Source organism: Myotis yumanensis, unplaced genomic scaffold (genome assembly GCF_028538775.1).
Source record: "Myotis yumanensis isolate MYYU_CA2020_CCGP unplaced genomic scaffold, mMyoYum1.0.hap1 SCAF_4, whole genome shotgun sequence".
Taxonomy (NCBI): Eukaryota; Metazoa; Chordata; class Mammalia; order Chiroptera; family Vespertilionidae; genus Myotis; species Myotis yumanensis.
The window spans coordinates 89997493-90023790 of record NW_027223755.1 but is presented as its reverse complement, the minus strand read 5'-3'; the positions used below and the strand labels follow the sequence as shown (position 1 = coordinate 90023790).

Genomic DNA, 26298 nt, shown 5'->3' with positions numbered 1-26298 from the left:
GAGCTTTTCTTGTATCTTTTTTTTTTTCTCAATTACTTGTGGCTCCAAATAATTGTTATGCACTCAAATACATTGCCTCCCTGGGACTTGTCGGTCACACCCCAGTTCAGTCAGCCCTGTCTGTGGGAATAGGATGGCCAGCAACCTCAGGGCTGTCCCACCCTCCGCAAAGAGCCACAGAGAGTGGGAGCTGCACAGACAGCTGTGGCTAAGTTGGAAGGAGTGGCAAGCATCTGCATAACTGCAGTAGTGGGTTTATTGATTGCATTTATTTTATTTTATTGCATTTATTGATTGCTTACTATGACCAGGCCCTGGACTGAGCACTTTGCACACATTATCATGCATTTAATCCTTCAACAACTTTCTGAAGCAATAGCAAGAGGCAGGTTTTCCTACTTCTATGCTTGCTCCTGTAACAGTGCACCCTCTCATGGGAGACAGAGACTTTAAAAACACGGTCAGTCTCATCACTCCTCTGCTTAAAATTCTGTTTGTCAACCACTGGGACTGAAATCCGAATTTTTCACCAGAACTACAGGCCCAGCATCATCTGGTCCCTGCCTGTCTCTCCATCCTACGACATTCCTCCCCTTTTTCAGTTTGCTTCACCCACATTGACCTTCTCTCTGTTCTTGAACAGGAAACTTACTCTATCTCGGGACTTCTGCATTTGCAATTCCATCTTCCGGTAGCATTCTCTCCTTCCTTCTTCCCAAGCCTGCTTCTTTTGGTCATTCAGTGTCAGCTCAAATATCGCTGTCCCAGAGATGTCCACCTGACTCCACTGTCTGAAGAAGTCACCTGTCCATCGCTTTCTAGCCCATAACCACATTTTATTCTCTGTGTAGTCCTGTTAACTTAAAGCAGTGGTTCTCAACCTTCCTAATGCCGCGACCCTTTAATACAGTTCCTCATGTTGTGGTGACCCCCAACCATAAAATTATTTTCGTTGCTACTTCATAACTGTAATTTTGCTACTGTTATGAACCGTAATGTAATTATATATGTGTTTTCCGATGGCCTTAGGCGACCCCTGTGAAAGGGTCGTTCAACCCCCAAAGGGGTCGCGACCCACAGGTTGAGAACCGCTGACTTACAGGCTATTAGTTTATCTTTTTACCTGCCACCCACCTTCCCCACTAGGTTGGATATTTCATTTCTGTAGGCCTGCTCCTAGAACATTGTCTGGTGTATGGTCGTTATGTTGAATAAAGAAGAGCCTTCGAATGACATATCAGACCACGCCACTTGTCCAAGGCCCCACAGAGGAAGGACCACCCAAAGGGGCAGAGCCCTGAGCTTTCAGAAGAGATGTGGAGAGAATAAAAATCGGCACCTAGGAAAATTATCCCTTCTGGATGAACCTTTGTCTCACTTTTGTGCCCAGTTTTTAAAAAAATATATATTTTTATTTTTTTCAGGGAAGAAGAGAGAGGGAGAGAGAGTTAGAAACATCAATGAATGAGAGAGAATCATTGATCCGCTGCCTCCTGCATGGCCCCTACTGGGGATCAAGCCCGCAATCCGGGCATGTGCCCTTGACCGGAATCAAACCCGGGACCCTTCAGTCTGCAGGCCGATGCTTTATCCACTGAGCCAAACCGGCCAGGGCTTGTTTTTGTTTTTTAGCGTCTTCCTTTTTTTGCAGCCAGGCTGACCCTTGGACTTGAACACTCAGACCGTGCACCTCTTGCAGGATTGTTGGGGAGCGGGTCTTTGCCACACCTCCAGTTCCAGCTGGGCCTCACACGTTCTGGGTTTCTGCTCCGCTGGCATGTGGTCCTCTTCATCTTTTAATGAGGGTTTACTTTTTCTAATTATAAAAATGAAAGCAGGCTCTGCCCTCACGGAAGTGCGTATAACTCCCCACCTGGTGAGTGTGGGCTGTGCTCAGTGATTCCCTTCCAAAGAGGACAAAATGGGAAGGCGTAGGGGAGAGGATGACTGTACAGTGGAGAAACCTGACAGGCACCGCTGAGCCAGGTGACCCAGGTCAACATCAACGGTGACAGGTCATCCTTACAGCACGTGCCCTTGACAGACAGTGATGAGAATGGCAGTGTCCCTCCGCGGTCTTTCTCCCGTAAACCCATAACCCCCATCTAATCTTCAGAAAAACATCAGACACATCCCACTGAGGGACATTCTATGCAATATTTTATGAGTACTCCTCAAAACTGTCAAGGTCATCAAAAACAAGTGACAGTCTGAGAAACTGTCACAGCCCAGAGGAGCGTAGGAGGCATGACAACTAAATGTCATGTGATATCCTGGATGGAATCTTGAAACAGAGAAAGGATGTTAGGTAAAAACCAAGGAAATCTGAGCAAAGTATGAACTTTAGTTAATGAAGAAAGTAAAACCCTTAGTATTTCCAGCTCTGATTATTTTGCCTCTGTGATTGATCTCTCTGTTTAGGACCTTCTCTTCTTATGCTGCACTTGTAAAAGATGTGTGTTCTTATTGATTTTTTTAGAGAGAGAAGAAGGAAGAGGGAGAGAGAGAAACATCAATGCTGAGAGAGAAACATCACCGATCAGCTGCCTCCTGCACACCCCCTACTGGGGATCAAGCCCGCAACCAGGGCATGTGCCCTGACTGGGAATCCAACCAGTGACTTCTTGGTTCATGGGTCGAAGCTCAAACACCAAGCCACACCGGCCAGGTATCATGCTGCACTTTCAATCCAGCATCTCTGTTTCCACATTAGCCTCCCCTCTTCTGCCATCCTCAGGCTCTCCCTCTGGCTTCCCAGCATGCAGTCTGTGTTTGTGAACGTTGAACTTGGCCCACCCATGCTTGCACACAACCCATACACAGGCTCTCCGGCTGTTTTTACCTGATCCTCAAGGATCCCCAAACACACCCCAAGCCACCTCCATTTATCTCATGCTATTCCCCAGTTTCAAACTTTCAGAAGGAAAATAATGTTCTCCAAGCAGTTTATCTCCCCAGTTAAGTTTCCAGCCGGTGAGGGATGAAATGAGCCACATGATTTCCAAGCTAAGCAATTTTTAAAAACTGAAATATTACTTTAGACAGTTCCAATTTATTTTCCTTTAGATTCCAATCATTTCAGCCCCACCAAGAACGGTTTAAAGCAGTACCATCTGGTTCTCTGTCCATCCTTGCGTGACCCAGGCCCTTTGCTTACTTTTGAATTGGTTTATAAATTGGAAGCTTTAGGGAGTCTTAGTAAAGATCATGAATCACAGCTCGGGGTAGATTCATAATTGTCTATACTCATGAAGCCTGAGATTGCAGGGCTGGAGGGTAGTTTTAAAAAAATGAAACTTGAATAAGAGGATGAACCTGCAGAAGTGCCACAAAACATTAGTTGTTTGTGTAATTTCATTTGGACAATGACCGTATTGTTATTTCAGGGTTATCAATTTCCACAGTTTTAATTCAGCATCTCTAACAATTCCCTCTGGATTAGGAAGAATACTTTATTTTTTTGTATGTCCTCAAAGGACCTCAGAAATATGACAGAGAAGTTTGGTGACTCATTGAAGGTCATTTAGAAGTGTTGGGTAAGGACATCAAGTAACAAAAAAATGACATTATAGATTGTTGAATAAAATGCCAGAACTCATGTGTCATCTCCTTCAAAACCCCACCCTGGAGGTAACATACAGATTGTTCAAATAAAACCTTTCTGGAACTCCTCCTGGGAGTACAAACCCAGTCTGTGTTGAAGTCTTGGGAACTTCCTCCATGATGAAGTTCCCCTCCGTGATGAACCTTTGGTGGAGAGGGAGTTTGATTTTTTTTTGAAACTACCAAAAGTCATTCTGTGCCAAGTTGTGCAAATAGAGTGGGTAATTAAATCATATGAACATAAATGTGTTAAACTGCTTTTCCTAAATGGCTCATAAACTGATTTGAAAGCAGTTGTCAAAGAAGAGTTTGATTATTAATACATCTGCTTATTTCATAAAGGATTTAATAGTCTAAGAAAAGTTTTTCAAGGCTTAAGAAATGTTGGTATTATCCTATATATGCAAATCGACCAAATGGCAGAATGACCGGTCACTATGACCACCAGGGGACAGATGCTCAATGCAGGAGCTGCCCCCTGGTGGTCAGTATGCTCCCACAGGGGGATGCTCAGCCAGAAGCGGGGCTCACAGCTAGCAAGTGCAGCGGTGATGGCGGGAGCCTCTCTGGCCTCCACGGAAGCGCTAAGGACCCCTGGGGGATGTCCTGCACGAATGTCGTGCACCAGGCCTCTAGTTAGTTGTATAAAACATTCTAAGAGGATTCCTTAAGGATAATATTCTAGAATATTTGCTTAAAAGTATTTTCATTACCTTAATATCACACCTTCCCTCCACCCCTTCACCCCCTGCCTATGCTGGTTTTGTGGATGATGCAGTTGGGACACATGACTTTTGGTGTTTCTCATTCTCCTTAAGTAGGTATGGTACAGGATGGTATATGAGGTTGGGTATTCCCAATGAAGGGAGTTCTGTGAGGGAGGTAAGGTTGGGGCAGGGGCTCCCCAAGGACTTTCCTTTTTCACCCCCAGTTCCAGCTATGGTAGAAGTCAGGTTGGCTGCTTTATCTTTTGATGGTCATGATGATGATGATGATAACAGTGATGGTAATGATAGTGATGATGATGATGATGATGATGATAGTGATGATGATGGTGATGATGGTGATGATGGTGATGATGGTGATGGTGATATGACAATTGACATTCACCAAGACCTCACTCTGTCCTTATTATATACTAACCTTACATACACTCTCTCATTCAACCCTCATCACAACCAATGAGTAGCTTCTATTATTATCCCCACTTAATAGATGACGGATATTGAGGAAGGAGAAGGTTGCATAACCCACTTACCAACTACGCAAATAGTTATTATGGGATGAACAAATATGGCAAACAAGGATCATTAGACCCACTTTACAAGGGAGAAAGGGGAAAGTCAGAGAATTTAAATAACTTCTCCAGGGGCACAAGCCAGGTAGGGGCAGGGCCCTCATTCTGACGTGAGTCATGCTTTCAGCCAAGTGTTGCCATGCTGTAGCTGCTGGCACTGAGCTGGGTGGTGTGGACAATGCCCAGTGAGCAGGACGGCAGTCGCACTGCTTGGTTATCCCAGCTCCTTCAGTGAATCTACGTCCCTCCCTACAGACCATAGTTTCTACCCTTGAGGAGGAGGATGACCCAATCATGGGACCCTCCACAGTAGGGTTTTTGTTTGTTTGTTTTGTTTTGCCTTCTCTATTATGTAATCAGCTGAATAATGGCCTCCCAAAGATGTCTACACCCTAATGCACAGGACCTGTGAGTATATTACTTTATATAGGACAATAAGAATTAAGGTGTTCTCAAAACACTACTGAAAAAGTGGGTCTAAACCAATGATTCTCAGCCTGGGACAATTTTCCCCCTTCTGATATTTGCAAATGTTGGAAGACATTTTGGGTTGGTGGGAAGATGCTACCAGCTTCTAGTGGGTAGAGTCCTGAGGTGCTGCTAAATATCCTGCCATGCAGAGGTGAAGAATGATCCAGTAAAGGATGATCCAGCTCCAAATGTCAGTAGTGCCTGGGGTGAAAAACTCAATATGGAGCAAGTGCTCAGAGCAGAGGTGAGATAATGCTCTTGCCTGAGCCCAGCTGGCATGGCTCAGTGGTTGAGTGTTGACCTATGAACCAAGAGGTCAGAATTCGATTCCTGGTCAGGGCACATGCCTGGGTTGCAGGCTTGATCCCCTGTGTGGGGCATGCAGGAGGCAGCGAATCAGTGATTCTCTCTCATCATTGATGTTTCTATCTCTCTCTCCTTCTCCCGTCCTCTCTGAAATCAATAAATATATTAAAAATAAATAAAAATATAACTCTTGCCTGAGCTTTCAGAATGAGTCTTCAGATGGTCTCACATTGTACTTACTTACCCCCAATGTACAGGTAAGGAACCCGAGGCTTAGAGAAGTCAAGTCACTTGCCCAAGGTCAGCAGCTAGAAAGAAGCAGATGCAGGATTTAAACCCAAGTGAGCTTGATTCTAGCGCCTGCTCCTTCACCCCACTGCTGATGGTGCATTCTCCGAATTACTTTTGTGACCTTGGACAAGTGAGATGTGTCCGAGAAAAAAACTCGGAGAAGCTAAAAATCATGCTCCCGGTAACACTAGAGAACAATAACCATGGCCAGGATTCAGAGGCAAGTCAGTTTCTCAGCTGCAAAACCTCCCTTGCAGTGTTGATTGTGAAACTAAAGAGGCGTCATGTATGGGAAGGCACTGGGTCATGGGAGGTACAGTTGCTCTCTGGACATTCTCCTTCAAGGGGAATGGAGCACCCAGAACCATCTGAATTAAAAGCAGTTACTTCATGTTCTTGGGAAATGGTGACTCATTAAAAGCAACCAGCCGTTTCCCATTATATTCACGGTATAGCAAGAAGGCAAGATGCTTGGTACATCCCATAAGATGTTTGGGGGTTGAAATTAGCTTCTTCCCTACATGAATGATTGATGACAATAAAAGGCAGGGTGTCGCCAGGAGCCTTTGAAATGCATCAGGATATCCGCTTCCCAGTAATTGGGCCTCAGATGTATTTCCCGGTGTGTAGACTCTCTGTTGGGTTGATGCCAGGAAGATGTGCCTGTGCATACAGACTCAAAGGATTGGGTCCTTGACAGAGGATTGATGAGGCCCCCTTTGGCTCCTCCTTTCAGAGCAGGCATGGGTCTGTTGGAGTAGGACTGCAGTCGTACCTAGAGGGGCAGAGGAGTGGCCCAAATGAGCAGAAGTCTGTTGTTCTCCAGAGCTGATGATCCCAATTTTGTTTCCTCCCCCACATTAGTCTGGCTTCTTCCAGGGAAAGGAAATGTGATGGTAGTAAGAATGATACCGACTACTCTGTGTCATGCCCAAGCACTGCACCAAGCACTTGATATGTTATTTAATTTTATCTCCATGGCAGCAAGTCCATGAGGTAGGAGTTACTGTCCCATTTTATAGAAGAGGAAAGCGAGACTTGGGAATGTTAAGTAATGGGTCCAGATCACGCAACTGGTGGTAGAGCCAGGACTTGAACCAGAATCTGTCCAAATCTACTGTCAAGAGTAATGCCGGGGTTCTTGTCCCAGCATCAAGAAGGGTTCAGGAATCTGGAGAAGGCTGTGCATAGATGTTAAATAGGAATCCAGAGACTAATAAAGAGTCCAGAGACGAAATATAATTTTGATAGGCATTTGGGGGTCAGAGGAGCTTAGCTAAAGGAGCTAAGATCCAAGATCTTAAGTCTAAGGTCTTAGGTTTTCCTCTTCCCCAGGACCTCATGCTTTTTATTAACACAACTTGTCCTGAGGTGAGGCAGAGATATACGCTTCAAAGGGTCAGGGTTTGGTACAGAGTCCATTGTCAGAATGGGGGAATTAGCCTACGGCTATTCAGGTGTTTGGCCAGTAGGAGGCAATAACATGTAGATTAAGATGCCCTTTAACTGTCTGGCAGCCACAATCAATTTAATGTATCCTATTCAGGTTTGGGGAAATGCCTTTAGCCATTCCCAGATGCAGCCCTGCTGTGCATGCTGGAATTGGTCTCCGGCAGAGTAAGCCAATGACCAGCACAGAGCACTGAAGCAAATTTACTCTCTGACATGTAAGCCCCGTGCTAGAAAATCAGCTCCAGGAGGGCACAGCTTTTGTCTGTTTGGTTTCATTCCTCTTGGTGAGAGCAGTATCTGGCATGAAACAGGTTTTCAATGCATATTTATTAAGTGAATAATAAGAGCAAATATTATACAGAGAGTTATGGAGAGAACTTTGTATGTGCCTGGCACTTACATGAATTTCCTAAGAGATGTGTATGATTTTCCCAGTGTTGCAGATGAAGAAATGGAGGGCAGAGTCTCAACTAATGGGATCAAGGTCAGCATGAGAGCCAGCCCCGAGACCCCAAAGTCCATGCTCATAACTGCCCCCTTTACTTGCCCTCTTTAAGGACTTATTTGGTTTCCATGGCGCCTGCACACACCAACTATTTTTTCTTTATTCTCTCCCCGGCCCCCCCCCGCCCCCCGCCTTGCTCATTATTTTAAAATGTTTTTTATTGATTTTTTACAGGGAGGAAGGGAGAGGGATAGAGAGTTAGAAACATCGATGCGAGAGAAACATCGATCAGCTGCCTCCTACACACCCCCCACTGGGGATGTGCCCACAACCAAGGTATGTGCCCTTGACTGGAATCGAACCTGGAACCCTTTAGTCTGCAGTCCGATGCTCTATCCACTGAGCCAAACTGGTCAGGGGTTGCTCGTTATTTTAAATCTGTCTTGAATAGGTAACACCTGCCATAGTAAAATTTCAAACAATACAGCTAGAAGTAATGCATCCACATCTTGGTGATGTTAACAGTGAACTAAGTGAAGGATATATGGAGAATCACTGTAGTATCTTTGCAACTTTCCTAGTAATCTAAAATCAGTCCAAAATAAAAAATGTGTTAAATAATCCAAACAGTAGAAAAGGGCATATTAGGTAGAAGGTGATTCTCCCCAACACAGCCCCCCAGCCCCCCACATCCTCCAAGGCAGCCACTGTGGCCCTTTTGTCCTGTGTCCTTATGAATATGTTTTAAGGATGCTGGACACCTAATAAATGATGTGGGAATGAAATGAATGGGCCCACCTTCATTTAATTACCTGGGTGATATCAGCGAGTTTGAAATAAGGACTCAACATGGATGATTCATCTTTGGATGAAAAACTTGACAAATGGTTGAGAATTGTCCTTCAGGCCTGAGTTCTTATTTATTTATTTATTTATTTATTTATTTATTTATTTCTGAGTTCTCATTTAATTTCCAGTGAGAATTCAAGAGTTTGGCTCACCGCTGCTTGTCAAAAGACCCTAAGAACTGCATCCTGTCGCATCATTCCACATCCTATCCCGCATGCAGAGGCTGACCTAAAGGACCTCTAAGACCCATCCAACCCAAAGCAATGGGATTCCATTTTGCAGCAGCGTTCTTGGGGGTCGGAGGGGTATCCTAGTGGTACACAGATGCTTCTAGCATCAAATACCATTGAATTACATTGTGGGAAAAGTACTCTCTTTTCTAGTTATCAACCTTTGTAATTACCAAAGAAGAAAGTCTCAATTTGGTGTTTTGTTTCTAATGTTTCTCTAGTACTTGCTAACTGTCTAATACTTGCTAATTCACCTTGTTAAGAAAGGAAGATTAGGCTTCAATCTGAGCCTTGAGCCTACAGTATTTAGCTAGAATTTGATAGCATCACTGTATTTCCATTGAATTTATTTTTATGGATATTTTCTAATTTTGCCAAGTGACAGGGACTTATTATTATGGACATAATATGAAATTCCCTTTAAGAGGTTTATTTGAATTTTTTTATAGTCAGTGTAAAGAAATATTGAGTAAATGATAGCATAGACAGTGTATTAGTCTGCTCGGGCTGCTGTAACACAATTCCATAGATTTAGGTGGCTTAAGTAACACACTTTTATTTCTCATGGTTCTGGAGGCTGGGAAGCCCAGGGTCAGAGTACTGGCAGATCCAGTGTTTGGTGGGTGAGGACCCTCTTTCTGGTTTGTAGATGGCTGCCTTCTTGTTGTGTCCTCACTTGGTGAAGAGCAGAGAGAGGAAGCAAGCTCTTGTGTCTCCTCTTCATCACGGGGGCCTCACCCTCTTGAACTTATCTAACCCTAATTACCTTTCAAAGCCCCCACCTCTTAATGCCATCACATTGGAGGATAGCATTTCAACAATTGACTTTGAGGTGGGGGGATACAAACGTTCAGTCCATAGCAGATGGTACATGGCTGTGATGAATTCTGTGCAGTGACTCAGAGTTTGTTCTGCAGCCCTTCGACCTACAGCATGATGCTTTGGAATCACGCAGACCCGAGTCTGAGTCCCAGCTCTGCCACTCATAGGTCGAGTGATTTTGGCCAAACACTTAGGATCTCTCTGAACCTCATCTTCTTAATCTCTAAAGGGAAGGTGATAATGATAATACCTACCCGCTAAGGTGTTTAGAAGTGGTTGGCTCACAGTAAATAAATGCTTAATATGAGCGCGTTCTGGAGCATATTCCAGGTGCATACAGTTATGAAGCAGAAACATAAGCAGGGGCTGTTTAGGGGACCGTGGGCTTAAATTCCTACTGTGAGCCATGGTTAGAAAAGACAGGCCAGGGAAGATTCTCGTCGGTCCCCAGAGTTTTACCCTTCTCAGCTATATTTAAGCTACAGGTTTCTGGGAGATTGCCACCCCTGTCTCTGGGCAGCTTTACATTTTTTGAGATAAATGACTAAGCCTGCTGGCGCGTCCCAGTCATGCCCGGTGTTCGGCTCGTGTTCGCTGGTGCTTCAGCACCCATGAGGCATGCGTCTCCCTGGTGTGGCATTTGGGGATAAAAGATGGATTTAGCTGCTTCTTCCCCCAGAAGTGACTCAGCTCCTGGAGGCTCAGTGACAGGAATGGCAGTTGGAGCCCTGGGGCCTTCCGTGCCTTAGTGCTTTGCTCTGTCTACACAGCAGCTGGGCTCTGCCTGGAAACAGGTAGTAGGGCCTCATAGAGACTGTCTTCTCTAGCCAGCCTGAAATGCTGCCTGTCTCCTTCCAGGATTTGTCCTCCTCATGGACACATGCGTGAGCAGCTGTTGGACGCCTGCCTTCTAGCTGAGAAATGTTGTCGAGGAGGTTTCCATCACACTAGCGCTATCACACAAATTCACATGGAAAAGCAACCCACTATGCATGAGATTCATTTATTCATGCCCTATACCAGCGTTTCTCAGAATCCGGTCTGAAAACCTCCTGCGTGGAAGTCCCTGGGGATAGAGACAGAGAAGCCGCCTTTTTAACAAGCTCCCCAAATAATCAGCACGCCTGCTAATACTTGCGAACAGCTACTCTCCATGTGCCTAATGCAACAGAATATATTCAGTTCTTTCTATTGTTAAGATGATGATGTCTTAAGTAGGGAGATAGTTCTTAAATGAATATCACTGATTACAAAAAGGGCTTTAGAGCAGGACAGATCTGGTGTTAAATCTTACTCTTTTCCTGAGCCTCAACTTGCTCACCTGTGAAATGGGGATTCTGTATTTACCACCCACGGCTGTTTTGAGAATCAGAGCCTGGCATGTGACAAGTGCTCAATAAATGTTAGTTATTATTGTTACTGTATAAACCTGTAGTGGTTTTTAAAAACCCTTTAAACGGGGGAAATTATAGCATCTACTATCTAGGGCAGGGGTTGGCAAACTTTTTCTGTAAAGGGCTAGGTAGTAGATATTTGAGGTTTTGTAGGCCACACGATCTATGTTGCAGCTACTACATTCTGCTGTTATAGTGCAAAAACAACCATAAATAACATGTAAATGAATGAGCATGGCCAGTGTTCCAGTCAGACTTTACCTACAAAATCATGCCAGGGACTGGATTTGGCTTATAGGTATTGTGAAGATAAATGAGATATGGTTTAGAATAAGCCTAGCACAGTGGCTGGCACAGAGCACTCATTACAAGAAAGGATTCTAATTAATTTATATCTGATTTTGAGATCTAGGCTTCACTCCATTCTCCAGGGGAAGGAAAATATCCCTGATGGAGTCTTTTCAATAGAGGCATCATCCTCATCCTCTGCCCAAAGTCAAAGCTAAATGTTCATCTCAGCACCTGGAGCCTGGCAGTGCCATCACCTCTACCCTCCCCCAAGCACGGAGGTAAAATGCCAGCCCATGGGGTGTGATTAATTCTCTTGTCACACACTTTGCTTCAGGATGTTTTGTCATTTTCAGCATCTGTCCCATGGAAATCAGGCTGCCCCATCTGAACCGTGATGTGAGAAACCCATTTATATCTGCAGGGTCATTAACCATGAGCTTTTGCATCCTCAAATACCTTTATCCCTCGCCTGGAGGCTGTATAATGTGGTTAAGAGAAAGAGAGAGAAAGAGACAGAAGGAGAGACAGACCTAGGTTTGGATTCTGTCTCTGCAATGTTCTAGTTGTGCAGTGTTGGTCAAGTCACTTTCCTTCTCTAAGCTTCAGATTCATCATTTATAAACTAGGGATTAAATGGGAAAATATATATAAAGCCTCAGCACAGTGTAACGCACAAGAGCTATTGAACTCCATTTTGCAAATAAGAAAGTGATGCTAAGTGATAAAAGAGGCTCATTCAAGGTCATATAACCAGTGATTGGCCTCGGATCAAGGATCTCCGACTGGCCCTCAGCTGGTTGTCACCATGCCCCATTCCCTGGCCACCTCCTGGGATGGGACTCCTGCTGCTTCAAGCAGGGCTGTGCTTCATGTGACTAAAGCTCTTGAAGAATGTGACATCACTCTGAGGTAGCATGTGAGCCTGTGACCATTCATCACTGCAGGGCTAAGTAGTGCTCTCCCAAAATTCATATCCACCCAGAACCTCAGACCTTATTTGTAATAGGGTGTTTGCAGAGGCAATTTAGATAAAGATTGGCCTGGCTACCGTGGCTCAGTTGGTTGAGTGTCGTCTTGTTTCTCTCTCTCTCTCTCTCCCTTCCTCTCTCTCTAAAAATTAATAAAAACATTTTTTTAAAAAAGATAAAGATCAGCCCTAGCCAGTTTGGCTCAGTGGATAGAGCGTCGGCCTGTGGACTGAAGGGTCCCGGGTTCGATTCTGGTCAAGGGCACATGCCCGGGTTGCAGGCTCGATCCCCAGTAGGGGGCGTTCAGGAGGCAGCCAATCAATGATTCTCTCTCATCATTGATGTTTCTATCTCTCTCTCCCTCTCCCTTCCTCTCTGAAATCAATAAAAGTATTAGAAAAAAAGATAAAGATCAAAACAAGATCATAGTGGACTATGGTGGGCCCTAAATCCAATGAGGTGGAAAAGGGCAGAGAAGGACACATAGAGCTACAGGGATGAAGGCCATGTGAAAACAAAGGCAGAGGTTGGAGCAATGCTGCCACAAGCCAAGGGTTGCAGGAGCCAGAAGGATCTGGAAGAGGTAAGAAAGAATCCTCCCCTAGAGCCTTTGGAGAGAGTGTGGCCCTGCAGACACCCGATTTGGGACTTTGGCATCCAGAACTGTGAAGGAAGACCTTCCCGTTGTTTTAGCCACCCAGTTTGTGGTGAATTGTTCTGGCAGCCCTAGGACTTGTAAGATGTGAATAATTAGGGTATTGGACTTAGAACACCTGTCTGGGCAAAAGACAGAGATGATGAGTCAAGGAGTGTGCATTGTGGAGACACACATGTGCTCAGCTTTGAGCTTTTGTTTCCTTAATTTGTAAAAAAGAGAACATCCCAATCCTGCTGGCTTGTGGGGAGGATAAAGAGATGGCATGGCAGAGTGGGCCCAGTGGTGATAACCAAAATGATTGTAACCATGCATTGAGCATGGCATGCCTCGGTTAATTCAGTTCTCACAACTGCCCTGGCTGGCTGGGTCTCTTAGTATCCTCATGTTACAAAGGAGGAAACTGAGTCATGAGAGGTTAATTAAGACCACACAGCTAGTGAGAAGCAGAGCTGAGACTCAAACCCAGGCCAGAACATCCCCTGCCTCCCATCCCTAAATCACCACCACCCTATATCGTCCTGTGCTCAAAGTTGGTGCTCCTTGAAGCTGGTCCTCTAGCCTAGTTGGAACCCAGGACACAGTAATGCTCAATTCATAATAATATTTTAATCTTGTTTTTTCTCCTATCCTCCTTCCTCAAGCCAGGCCTTTTGGTTGGTGGAGAGGTGGATTGAAGGGTATGGCAATTTACCAAAAATCTGACATCTAGTGAAGAACTCTGGGTCAGGAGATTCCCACAGATGACAAAGCAGTTGTGCAGGCTTTTGGGAGTGGGGCCTCTTCTGAGATCCAAGCAGGCAGGAACTAACTTAGGGAGGTCTGTAATCACAGTCCCTGGGCAGGTGTACTGGGTCAGGGCTCCAGGCTATAGAAGGGAGACAGGTAGAGAGGAGGCAGCTTTCCAAACCACAGGCTGGGATGTAAGGAAAAAGACAAATGCAGGGTAGCAGCACTGAGGGGCCAGGTGTGGAAGGAGTTAGCCGATGTAGGTGATGTGATGTTGGCCTTAGAGTGGAACAAGAACATCCCCTCCCCTGGGTCTCTTTCTCTACCTAGGAAAGGCCTTAGACTATTGCATCCTTTGCAGGATTCCCTCTGGAAATGTGGGCTAAAGGAATCTCTTAGATGCACGCAGAGATTTAGTTTTGAGAATGCTCATCACAGGCCTGTTTATAGTGGGGAAACATAGAAAACAACCTAACTTTCTGGGGGTTGGTGAAGTGATTCATGATACAGCCACAAATAGAAAACTACACAGCCTTTCACACTGCTGCTGGGGAAGAACATCTGAGGACGTGCAAAAATGCTCATGATATGTTATTAAGTAAAAAAGAGCAGGTAGGAAAATGTGAGACCCTAACTTTATACAGTATGACAAAAACCAGACCTATAAAATAGTGAATGTACCTATATATATAAAAGCCAAGCGATCAGAACGACCATAACAACCGGTCACTATGGTGCACACTGTGGCCGGCCAACCGGCCCAATCAGGGGCAGAGCCAGCCGGCCAACCTCCACAGCACGAATTCATGCACCGGGCCTCTAGTATGTATATAATCCTATATAATAAAGAGCTAATATGCTAATTAGACCAGACGACAGACCGACCTTCCAGAACCACCTTCCAGAACCACCTTCCGCAACCAGGGGGTGGGGGGCGGGGCCGCAGGGCTGTGAGGCAGCCAGGGCTGTGAAGGCCTACCCTTGCACAGATTTTGGGCATCGGGCCTCTAGTTGTATATATGTGTGTATGTGTATATATACGTATATATGTAGTGTCTTTCTCTATATAAATGATAATGTATATGTGGTAATATATATGGTTATATATGTTTTAAGTATGTTTTTAATATATAGCAATATATACACTGAGTGGCCAGATTATTATGACTGGCCAGATTATTATGACCACCCCATCAGTACTTTGTTGGGCCACCTTTTGCCTTCAATACTGCGGCGATTCTTCTTGGCATTGACTCCACGAAATGTTGAAAGGTGATGCGAGGGATCTGACACCATGCCTGATGAATAGTACTGTCCAGTTCTGTGAGATTTGATGGTTGTGGAACCAGCTGCCTGATGGCTCTTTTAACTTTGTCCCACAAATGCTCAATTGGATTGAGATCTGGTGATTGTGGGGGCCACCTAAGCAAGGTAAAGTCTCCCTCATGTTCTTGAAACCACTCCTGTACAATACGAGCACCGTGGCATGGCGCATTGTCTTGTTGGAAGAAGCCATCTCCATTGGGATACGCCATCAACATGATAGGATGAACTTGATCAGCAATGATACTTAGGTATGTTGTGCTATTCAGACGTTTATAATGGTCTGGCCCTCTAGAAACTTCAGCGTGAAATTATAGCTAATTTGCCTACAAACGTCACGTGGTCATAATAATCTGGTCACTCAATGTATAACTAACTATAAATATAAGACCAGATGACTTTCCATCAAAATGTGGATAGTGGGTCTCTCTGGGCATTGTGGTAGTGGATGACTTTTTACCTTGTTATTTTTGCCTGTCTGTATTATCTGAATTTTCTACAATAAACTTGTATTATTTTATATTACTCTTGCTTACATTACTTAGTATTCCTGTAAGGTGATAATTAATGGTATTATTATAAAATAATTATTATAAAACTTTCTTCTGTTTAAAGTTGAACTTGGTCTTGGTGGCTGGGACCTGGCAAAGTGGCCATGGTTTGGGGGAGCAGAGACTCAGGAGCCGGGAACAGCCAGGGACTGTCAAGGCCACAGACACAATTGTGAGCAGGTTTTGGTGAGCCCACCTGAGCCTCATGTGCCATCCTAACAGCGTTCCCACTGAAAAATGTGTTTTCCAGTTTCCAAAGGGCCTTCTGGAAAACACACACGCGCAGTAAAAGCTGATATCCGCGTGCCTTTGCCGTGTGTGAAGGTCGTTGGGTCGAGTCTGGTCCCCGAAATGAGGGAATCCTTGCAAACCAGTGTACACTTGGGGCCTTGACCCCTGCGTTTCATGTCTCCTACACAGGTCAGCTGGACATCATCTCCATGGCAGAGACAACCATGATGCCAGAGGAGATCGAGCTGGAAATGGCGAAAATCCAGCGTCTCCGGGAAGTTTTGGTCCGACGGGAGTCAGAGCTCAGGTTTATGTGAGTGTCTGGGGAAGCAGCCGAGAAAAAAAGGGGGGTTCAGGGGGAGGATACCTGAGAAGCTAACATTTACTGTTTGTTACTGCATGCCAGGCACTGCAATAAAGGCATTAGGTACATTACAAAAAAAAAAAAATCTCATTTGATTCTCACTACTGCCTAGAGAAGTAGGTATCATAATCTGGTGTTTTAAACAAGACCCTGAAGTTGGATTGAATTCAGGACAGTCTGACTCCAAAGCCTAAGCTCTTTCTATGTTACCATTGTGAGGAGACGTGGAAGGAGACAGACGGGGGTGGGGAGAGGAAGGGGTGGGGGTGTGGTGGGGACCAGAGGTGGTGCCCTGTGCTGGGGTTGTTAAGAGCACGCACTTTGGGTTCAGATAGGCCTGAGATTTTTAAAAACAATGCTGGGTGAGATTGGGCAGGTTATTTAGCCTCTCTTCATTTGTAAATTGGGGGGAAATAATAATACCTCTCTCCTGGGATCTTAGCAGCCTTAGAGTCACATAATTTGAAAATCTGTTGTCTATAGAGCACAGCATTCCTGAAGAATTACAGGTAGTCTTTTGAAAAAACTATAATTTTAAAAATTGAACTCTGAAGAGAAACAGTGAGAGTTTAAAAGCAAAACAAAACCAAAACAGACCGTTTAAGAGAAAAATTTCCTACACTGCCTGTCAGCTCCCAACACAAACTCCACTCAAAGAAGCAGCAACATGACACATTCCAGGCATGTGCTAAGCTCCTCTCACCCATTCTGTCACCTGTTTCTCTCAATGCCATGAGGCCGGTTATGGCTTTATCCCATTTTGTGGATGAGGAGACTGAGGCTCAGGCAAGTTAACTTGCTCGGGGCCTCCCAGCTAGTAAACGGGGGAGTTAGGATTGAGACCCAGCTCTTCCTGCTTTCAAAACCCATATTCTCACACTTACATTTTATGCCCTTCTCTCTCACCCCATGAAATGGATCACAGTATTAATAGTGGCCATTTATGTAGCTCTCTGTATGGGCCAGACCCTGTGCTAAATGCACATGCACGATTCCTTCTCCTGGGAGCCCTTAGAGCAGTGGTTCTCAACCTTCCTAATGCCACGACCCTTTAATACAGTTCCTCATGTTGTGGTGACCCCCAACCATAAAATTATTTTCGTTGCTACTTCATAACTGTAATTTTGCTACTGTTATGAATTGTAATGTAAATATCTGATATGTATTTTCATTGTTACAAATTGAACATAATTAAAGCATAGTGATCAATCACAAAAACAATATGTAATTATATATGTGTTTTCCGATGGTTTTAGGCGACCCCTGTGAAAGGGTCATTTGACCCCCAAAGGGGTTGTGACCCACAGGTTGAGAACCGCTGCCTTAGAGGAAGGTTCTAGAACATCTCCCACTTTACAGATAAGAAACATCCTCTCTTTCATCTGGTAATATGACAAACTAATACATGGGTATTTGGAAGCAATCCCTTCCTCCCCATGGTTTTTTCCTCCCTAAAAGAATTTGGAGTATTGTCTATGTGGGAGAAGTATCAACTTAGACCACACGTTCTATTAGGTCAGGTGGTTCCAACAACTGAGGTTGCCAAGATTGGGCATGATGACTTTGCAATGCCTGGGGGTTAGCAAGTGGACATGAGTGACAGGAAGTTCTGCTTCTGAGTTTGGCGTGTAGGGGAAACCACTGAACTAAAAATACAGATTAGGGGCTCACCTGGATATTGGCAGTTACTGAATTCAAGTAATAGGTACAGTCACCCTACATAAAAGACAGTGACAATCCAAGTATAGGATCTGGGGAATGCTAAAATCTCCATGCTGCTCCTCCTTATGGATGAAGTTGGGTTAGGGGGGAAAGCCAGATCTCAAAGTTTTTGTGAAAAAATGTGGAATAACTGAGAGTTCCATGGCAACAAAAAGGTTTGGGATTATCATTGTCTATAAATAATACATATCATATACCACATACCATAGAAGTGACCTATGTTAATAGTATTGGCTTTTATTAATTAATTCTGGTGGATATTTTTATGACTACTATTTCATTTATTAATATATAAACAGTCAGGATGTACTAACTCCCTCTTACAGATAATGATGACATTAGTACCTGGGTCTTGCTTTTGCGTCTGTTTTCTTTTTTTCCGTTTCCAATTTTTACTTCTTATGTTCTCAAAGAGCATAACATTTCTAAAACTATAATTAAACTACTGTTCTTATCTATAGATTGTTTCTAACATAAAAAAACACATCACTGGCATTTACAATACCCTCCCTGTGCTTTAAAAGGAAGGAAGACAGAGAACATGAATTTTGCTTTAAGGTACAGAAACCTGCAGGGGCTCAAGAGGGGCCAGAGGTTGCTTTTGCTGCTGCAAGGAACAAAGGCTGTCTCTTTGCATTCACTGACCTCTGCATCGTGTGCGTGTGTGTATGCACACGGGCGTGCATGCATTATTCCCAGCATCTGGCACATGCCTGGCACATAGCAAGTGCACAGAGACAGCCATAGGTAACCTGTAAGCTCGAGCTCTGGGCCAGCACTGCACTAAGCTCTTGACTTACGACCTCGCTGAATTTCCCCATCGTGACTCTGAGTCTAATCACTTAGGGATAAATGTCAACAGTAGACACTTGAATAAATCAAATTATCTAAAGGTTCAGGAGGATGTCAGTGTAGTCAGGATATAGAGCGTGGCTTAGACATTCTCCAGGGGAGGGGCCAGCTTCCAGGCCCCTGGAGTCTCCCTAGCAGCCTGCAGACAACAGTGGATGATAATGACAGCCCCCCACACACCCCTCAGGTCTAGCCTGGTACAGAATGTAGCCTTGCCTGGGGGTGCACTCACCTCATCAATCTCAGAGGTGCACGATGGATTCTAGGATGGCCAGGGTAGAGATCACAGCCTATTCAGACCTGGGCAAAAGCCTCATCTATCATCCTTGGCCTCCCGGGCTCACAGGCTGTGCATGGGCCATTCTTGAATTCAGTTTCCTGGCTGTTTCTCAGATCTAGGCCCTCACATTCACTGTAGGTCTAATCATGTAGATGGGTCCTATTCTTGTTTCCATTTTAGAGAAGAGGGATTAGAGGTTAAAAATTTGCCTAAGATTGCATTAGCTAATAAGTAGCCAAGCTAGGATGCAGTCTGACTCCAGAGTATTTATTAAATGAGGGAATGCAGGGTGGAAGGAAGAAAGGAGGGAGGAAAAGAGGGAGGGAGGGAGGGAGGGAAGGAGGGAGGGAGGGAGGGAGGGAGGGAGGAAGGAAGGAAGGAAGGAAGGAAGGAAGGAAGGAAGGGAGTTCTGAATATATCTACCAAGATAATTCCTTAAAGAGCATAAGCTCCATGAGGGCATGGATCTTATCCACCTTCCACATGTATATCTTCCCAGCATCTTGAACAGTACCTGGCACTTATTAAACAATTAATATTTGTTGAATGTGCAATAAATTTTTCTTTCATACTCCATTCTTACCCCAACAACTTCCCTTTACACACAGGCATGCGCGCGCGCACACACACACACACACACACACACACACATACATGACTCTTGGCTTAGAGTAAGAGGGGAAATAGAATTTCAGACCGTACTAAGCATTTACTGGCTCAAGTGAGGAAGCTCTGAGTGACAGGAATGTGACAGCCCTTGGCTAAAGCAGGCCCAGTGACTGTAGCTGTAATAACAGGGATGAATTGGCTTTGTCACACCTGCTCGGAAGTAATCAAGTTAATACCCATCACCGTATTTCATGGTTGAGAGTGTCTTCGCACTTTCATGGTCTCCTGCTTTGTCGACTCCTTTAAGAACAGATCTAATTGCCGAAACCGGTTTGGCTCAGTGGATAGAGCGTCGGCCTGTGGACTGAAAGGTCCCAGGTTCGATTCCGGTCAAGGGCATGTACCTGGGTTGCGGGCACATCCCCAGTGGGAGATGTGCAGGAGGCAGCTGATCGATGTTTCTCTCTCATCGATGTTTCTAACTCTCTATCTCTCTCCTTTCCTCTCTGTAAAAAATCAATAAAATATATTAAAAAAAAAAAAAAAAGAACAGATCTAATGGCTGCTGCCCCAACACACCCAACGTTTAACATTATTCTTCATGGGTTTCCCTTTTCTTGCCTTGCCCTTTCCCCTGGGACTCACAGCCTCTGATGGTTCTCTGTGTCCTCTCGCCAGAATTGTGGGGAAGTAGAAGAGGGGGATTTACTCATTTCCAGGGAGCTAGGGTGAACTCATGAGAAGTGGACTTAGGGGTCATCCTGGCTCTCCCACGCCCTGGGTCTGGACCTTGGGCACATGACAGAGTGCTAAGAACTGCTGTTTATCAAGGGCACTGATATACCACACACATGCTACATGCATTATGTGCGTTAGCTCACTTATTTTAGTTTATTGCATCGTCACAAGAACCTGAGGGGGTGGGGTTCTATTCCTTCTACTTTATGGATGAGGAAGCTGAGATTAGAGAGGTAAAATAGCTGGTCTGAGGAACTGGGATTTGAGTTCCAGGTATCTGTCCCAGAGGCAGAACCCTTTGCCCTAGTTTATTATCTTTATCCCCAACACAAGGACCCCTTTTCTGTTTGTCCAGCTCCCCTAGAATGCAAAAGCAAACTCCTGCTTGGGTGCCCACAATCCCACACAGTCCCACGATTTGTCGTATTCCAGCATCTGGAATTAGGTGTAGTGTAGAGGAATCTCCTGAGTCTGGCTTTGGGCTTCTCCATACCCTTTCCCTGGAGATCAATGACTTGTTTGGAGCCTAAAATGATGAGATCCAACTTGGAAAGTTACAGTTTGCTGTAGTGTCCTATTCCTATGGGATTCTTAGGGACCGCAATAGTCAACATTTATTGAGCCCTTGCTACAGGCCCAACCCTGTGCTAAGCCCTTCCCACACATTATTACATAACCTACGGAAAGTGCTTACTAATGGGAGGACGAATCAGGAGCACCTCCAGCACACCTGCTTGCCCTGGGTAAGGCCCATGAAGTCAGGTTCAGAGAAGGGTTATGCGTGACCACGGTGGGTCCATGTACCGCACACACAGTGCATCTTCTGTCATTGTCTTCCCTTCGCTTGTCCTCTGGTTTCCAAGTTGCTAAGTGGCATTTAGAAGTGTCCCTCTTGAAGTGTGGCAATTTTATGAGCTTCATTTGAACGAGTCAATAAACCCCTCAGTATCTCTGTAATAGGCACCAAATGTCCAGGAGATAAAGCTTGACGCCTGCTTTGTTCCATCCTTGACACCCCCTCGCCCCCCACGCCCACTCCTGGTCCCTCCTGCTCCTGCCCCATCTCTGTGCCTTTCACCATCCTGTCCTTTGGAGGCTGTCAACAACCTCAGACTCATTTTCTCACCCCAGTTCCAGCTCTGAATCACACCATTAGCTTTTCATCACTCCTCCTGCGGTTGCCCGCCTCAGCTCTCTGCGTCCTCTGTACCTCCTGCTCCTGCTGTTTATCTGGGATTCTGATAATTAGGTATCTTCGGCCTCTGAACGGCGGTGGGTGGCGGTTATCTTCATTTTATACCCGCTTGCCAGATTTTCATAAAAGGGAGAGTGTGCGCTGCCTCTCCGCTTGCTGTGGGCAGGGGTGGCTTTTAATCGGCGAGAGTCAGAACTGCAGCAGGCAGGGGAGACGGGCAGGCAAAGGACAGATTTCAGGAGCACAGCCCTGAGTTCCAATATCTCCAGAGCCTGGGCTGGGACCCCAGTGAATTCATTTTATTAAAAAGTACCAAGTGTGGTGAAGCGGTCAGGCCCTAGAACTGGCAGAGATTTAGGATGGGGTAGTAGAAAGTGCCTGAGTTGTAAATGGCAGCTTTTCAAATACTTGCTATGCTGATCAGCGTCCTAAGTGTCTTACATGCATTGAATCATTTAATACTCAGCCCAACCCTCTAGGCAGACTACCCACCCTCATTTTATAGATGAGGAACCCAGGGCACAGAGAAGTCAAGGAATCTGCTCAGGGCTGCACAGGTTCCATTAAATGGCAGACAGTGCTATAACCCAGATGTTCTGGATCCAGAGTCCATGACCTCAACCAGCATGCTACAGGGTCTCTCAGCTGGTTTTGAATATCAGTTTTACTTCTTACCAACTCTGTGGCCTGGAGCAAATCCTTTGCCCTGTTCCAGTCTCAGTTTTACCCCTCCATACAATGGAACAATAATGTTTCTCTGGCAGCGTCATAGCTAGGGATGAAAAGAGAGGGCACAAGAAAGTGGGTGGCCGATTCTAGGAAGTAAGCAAATCAAAATTCCCTTCCCTCTTTTAACTGTTAAAGCTGTGCTCTGAGGGAGAGTAGGGGACCAGGGAGGCTTAGTCATCTCCAGAGGAATCGCTCTTCTGCTGAGAAGCTGGGGAATGGCTCTCAACCATCAAGTCCAATTCTGCCCTGCAGCCCTGACTTTATTATTATTTAAAAAATTATATACGCCTGCTATTTTCTTTTCCCTTTAATGATCTGATAATTCTGAAGTCTGTTAGGAAAAGCTTCAAGCCAGGGGCAAAATGAAGCATGTGCGTTCATGGGACTTGACACATCTCAGCCACATTCAGGAGGTCTGCGTCACACCAGTTGTACTCTGGGTTTTAAATAGCATCTCCTAAGAACAGGTCATTGTTGCCAGAACCACTTTACTTAAGGGGGGGGCGGCAGGGGCGCGGGAAGAGATGCCTTTAATTGTAGAAAATCTAAAAGGAAATTTGTCTTGAACAAAATATACAAAAATATTTGAGGAGTTGGGGAGGAAAGGGAGGGAGGAGGCCTCTGGGAAAGAGGGAAGGGATGGAGAGACTAGAGAGAAGAGAGAGGATGGATAATGTTCCAGGTTAGACCTCTGAATGGAAGGACCCTCCTGAATTTCTTTTTTTTCCCCAATCCTCACCCAAGAGTATATTTTTTAAAATACCTTTTTTATTGATTTCAGAGAGAGGAAGGGAAAGGGAGAGGGAGATAGAAACATTGATGATGAGAGAGAACCATTAATGGCTGCCTCCTGCACGCCCCACCCTGAGGATCGAGCCCACATTCTGGGCATGTGCTCTGACTGGGAATCAAACTGTGACCTCCTGGTTTATGGGTCGAAGTTCAACCACTGAGCAAGGAGGATATGTTTTTTTAATTGATTTTAGAGAGAAAGGGAGAGAGTGGGGAGAGAAACATTGATGTGAGAGAGAAACATCGGTCAGTTGCCCTCCGTATGAACCCTCTTTAATTTCTACACATACTGGGAGGTAGGGATGAGGTGGGGGTCTGGGCTGATCAAATGGAGAAAGACATGTCTCCACTGGACAAGCTTCTGCTGTTACGAGTTGCCTTTTGAAGTCAGAACAAACTCCAGGAAAGGAAATTATTCTTTCTGGGAGCTCTGTCTTACCATAAATGTTTACATTCTCTTGGCTCCAAGGATCTCCTCTGAGACTCCTGGATTATGGTGAGCTGGGAGGGAAACCACCATATTAGCTCTATGTGATGGCTAATATTGTGTCAACTTGACTGGGTAAAGGTCAAAATATGTAAAACTAACAAATTGTGCAGGCATTCATATAGGGATGGTTAACTTTACAAATAAAAAGCATTAGCACAAATTCAGAGTAGGTCTTACCTCTGGGGGAATGAGAAAAATACAAGGGAATAGGGCATACCAGGGTTTCTAATGGGCATATACAGGTTATTACTTAAGGAGGATGATGGGAACATAACTGCTTATTGTTCCATAAACTGTATATGGAACAATACTTTATATATGTACTTTATGCACATATATATACAGTATATATACTGTATATATGTACTTTATGCACATGCTTTAAACATATACACACATACACAAATATACATATACAGGTTGGGCAAAAATAGGCTTACATGGAAAATAATACAAAAAATTAATAAAGAATAACACAAGAATAAACTGTGTTTCTTGTACTTATAACTGTAAACCTACTTTTGCCCACCCCTGTATTTTTTCCAGTGTTTTTGTTGTGGTAAAATACAGCCAACATAAAATGTAGCATCGGAACCAGTTTTAAGTGTATAGCTCATTGGTATTAAGAACATTCATAGTGTTGTGCACCCATCCAGAATAATCTGCCACCGCAAGTTCCTTCATTTAATCGCAGCTGCAAAGTCACTTTTGCATGAATACAGTAACATATTCACAGGTTCCAGGGACTAGGACACAGATAACTTTGAGAGGCGTTGTTCAACTGACCACAGTCACAGAGATGGCCACTGCAAGGCTGAGCAGCACACTGTAGAGAACACACATTGCTTCATCTTACAGTGAGTTGTCATCATTCTTTGAAATCTCCCAAAGAAAAAGTAGAGGTGGGGGGAGGAAGAAAGAAGAGAGAAGGGGAGGGAAGGGAAAGGAAGGGAAGGGAAGGGAAGGGAAGGGAAGGGAAGGGAAGGGAAGGGAAGGGAAGGGAAGGGAAGGGAAGGGAAAATCTCAATAATGCATGTACAGTGGCTTGACTGCTTATTTCTGGACAATGCTGATTTGACTGGCAGCAGAGGTTGAGAAGTGCTTGTCCATATCACTTGATGGTCTCAATTGAGGGCTCAGCTTTTTGTTCTGTGCTTAGTCCAGAATCAGATAATGCCTGGCTGGGCCTCATTTCCACATTTCTTTTCAGATAAGAACCGGCTCTGTCTTAATATTTCTGGGACAGGATGTTCAAAGAGACATGGGAGGAGGGGAAAGATATGAATAATTTAGCAGAGATGCCATGGTATTTTGGGTCTACGTAAGCATGCTGGCCCCTGACACTCATTAAGACAATATCCTGATTCACATCTTTCACTTTATTTAGTTGGCTGCTCCTCATTGAGTGATCGGTTACATAGATCTTTTCTCCTGGAATTCTGGCCCACTCTTGGTCCTCTGTCTTCAGTTCTCTAACATCCTCAGGGGTTTTGAATCTGATAAGGTCAATCTAAGACACTCCTGGTTGAGTTCCACAAAGGAAGGGCCACCTGTTTGTTCATTACTAGATGTGCTGGTCTTTGACAGGGTTGCTTTCTGATAAAAAGAGAAACCTGCATGTGCTCCAGATTAGATTACACTTACATTTGAATTCTAGCTCTGCCATTTACTAGTACAGCAGGCTGTGCAATCTCAGACAAATACCTTCACCTCTCTGAGCTTCAGTTGCCTCATCTGTCAAATGGGAAATGCATCCAATATTTCAACGGCTGGGTATGAGGAATAAAAGTGATCATGTATATTAAGCACCTGTCCAGTTCCTGCCATAATGTAAGTGTTCATTAAATGTAATTTCCTTCAGGAAGAAATTGAGTTTGGAAATTAACAAATGCATTGGTAAGAGCAGACATTGTGCCCAGGCTCTTGATTTTTGGTAGTAGGTTATTTATTTTTGAAGAGTGGGCACAAGAGAAGGGAGGAGATTGGAGGGTGGAGTAAAGATCTCTTCCATGACAAGGATGTAAGACTGGGGAGGAAAAGGTTCAAAGGGCACCTGAGAGCTCTCTTGAAACATCTAAAGGATTGTCAAGTGGAAGAAGGAGTTTGTTCTTTTTATGTGGAACTAGAACCAATACACAGATACCACAGTGAATCAGATCCCTATCTCAGCATGAGAGAGGCCTTCCCCAATACGTAGAGCTATGAAAAGTTGAAATCTTGGGATGTAATGAATTTTCATACCTGTGAATATTCAAGCATTTATTTATTCCTTCATTCATTCAACAAGCATCTATGGTAGAATTACCATAGATGTGCCAGCTCCATGGAATGTAGCAATGAACAGTACAGAGGAGGGCTCTGCCCCATTGCAGTCCAGGTGAGGAGACAAAAGCTGGATGGCTCCTGTGTGATTGATGGAAGCTTTAGATGGGTGGTGAGGCAAGAGAGCCAGGTGCTGAGATACTATGGCCAATTCCTAAGGTTATCATCATTAGTATCTAACATTTCTTGAACACTTGCATGTGCCAGGTACAATGATTAATTAAAAGAAGTTTTTATTGATTTTAGAGAGAGGAAGGGAGAGGGAGTGAGTGATAGAAATATCAGTGACGAAAGAGA

General features: G+C 44.6%; 1 protein-coding gene across 1 annotated transcript in view; it reads left to right on the top strand.

Moving 5' to 3' along the window:
- BMERB1 (bMERB domain containing 1) overlaps positions 1-26298 on the top strand; it is a 94073-nt gene that overhangs the window by 40226 nt on the left and 27549 nt on the right. The window contains exon 2 of the mRNA XM_070412932.1: positions 16098-16221. Within this exon, the coding sequence (XP_070269033.1) occupies positions 16098-16221 (124 nt within the window). The remainder of the gene's footprint in view (positions 1-16097; positions 16222-26298) is intronic.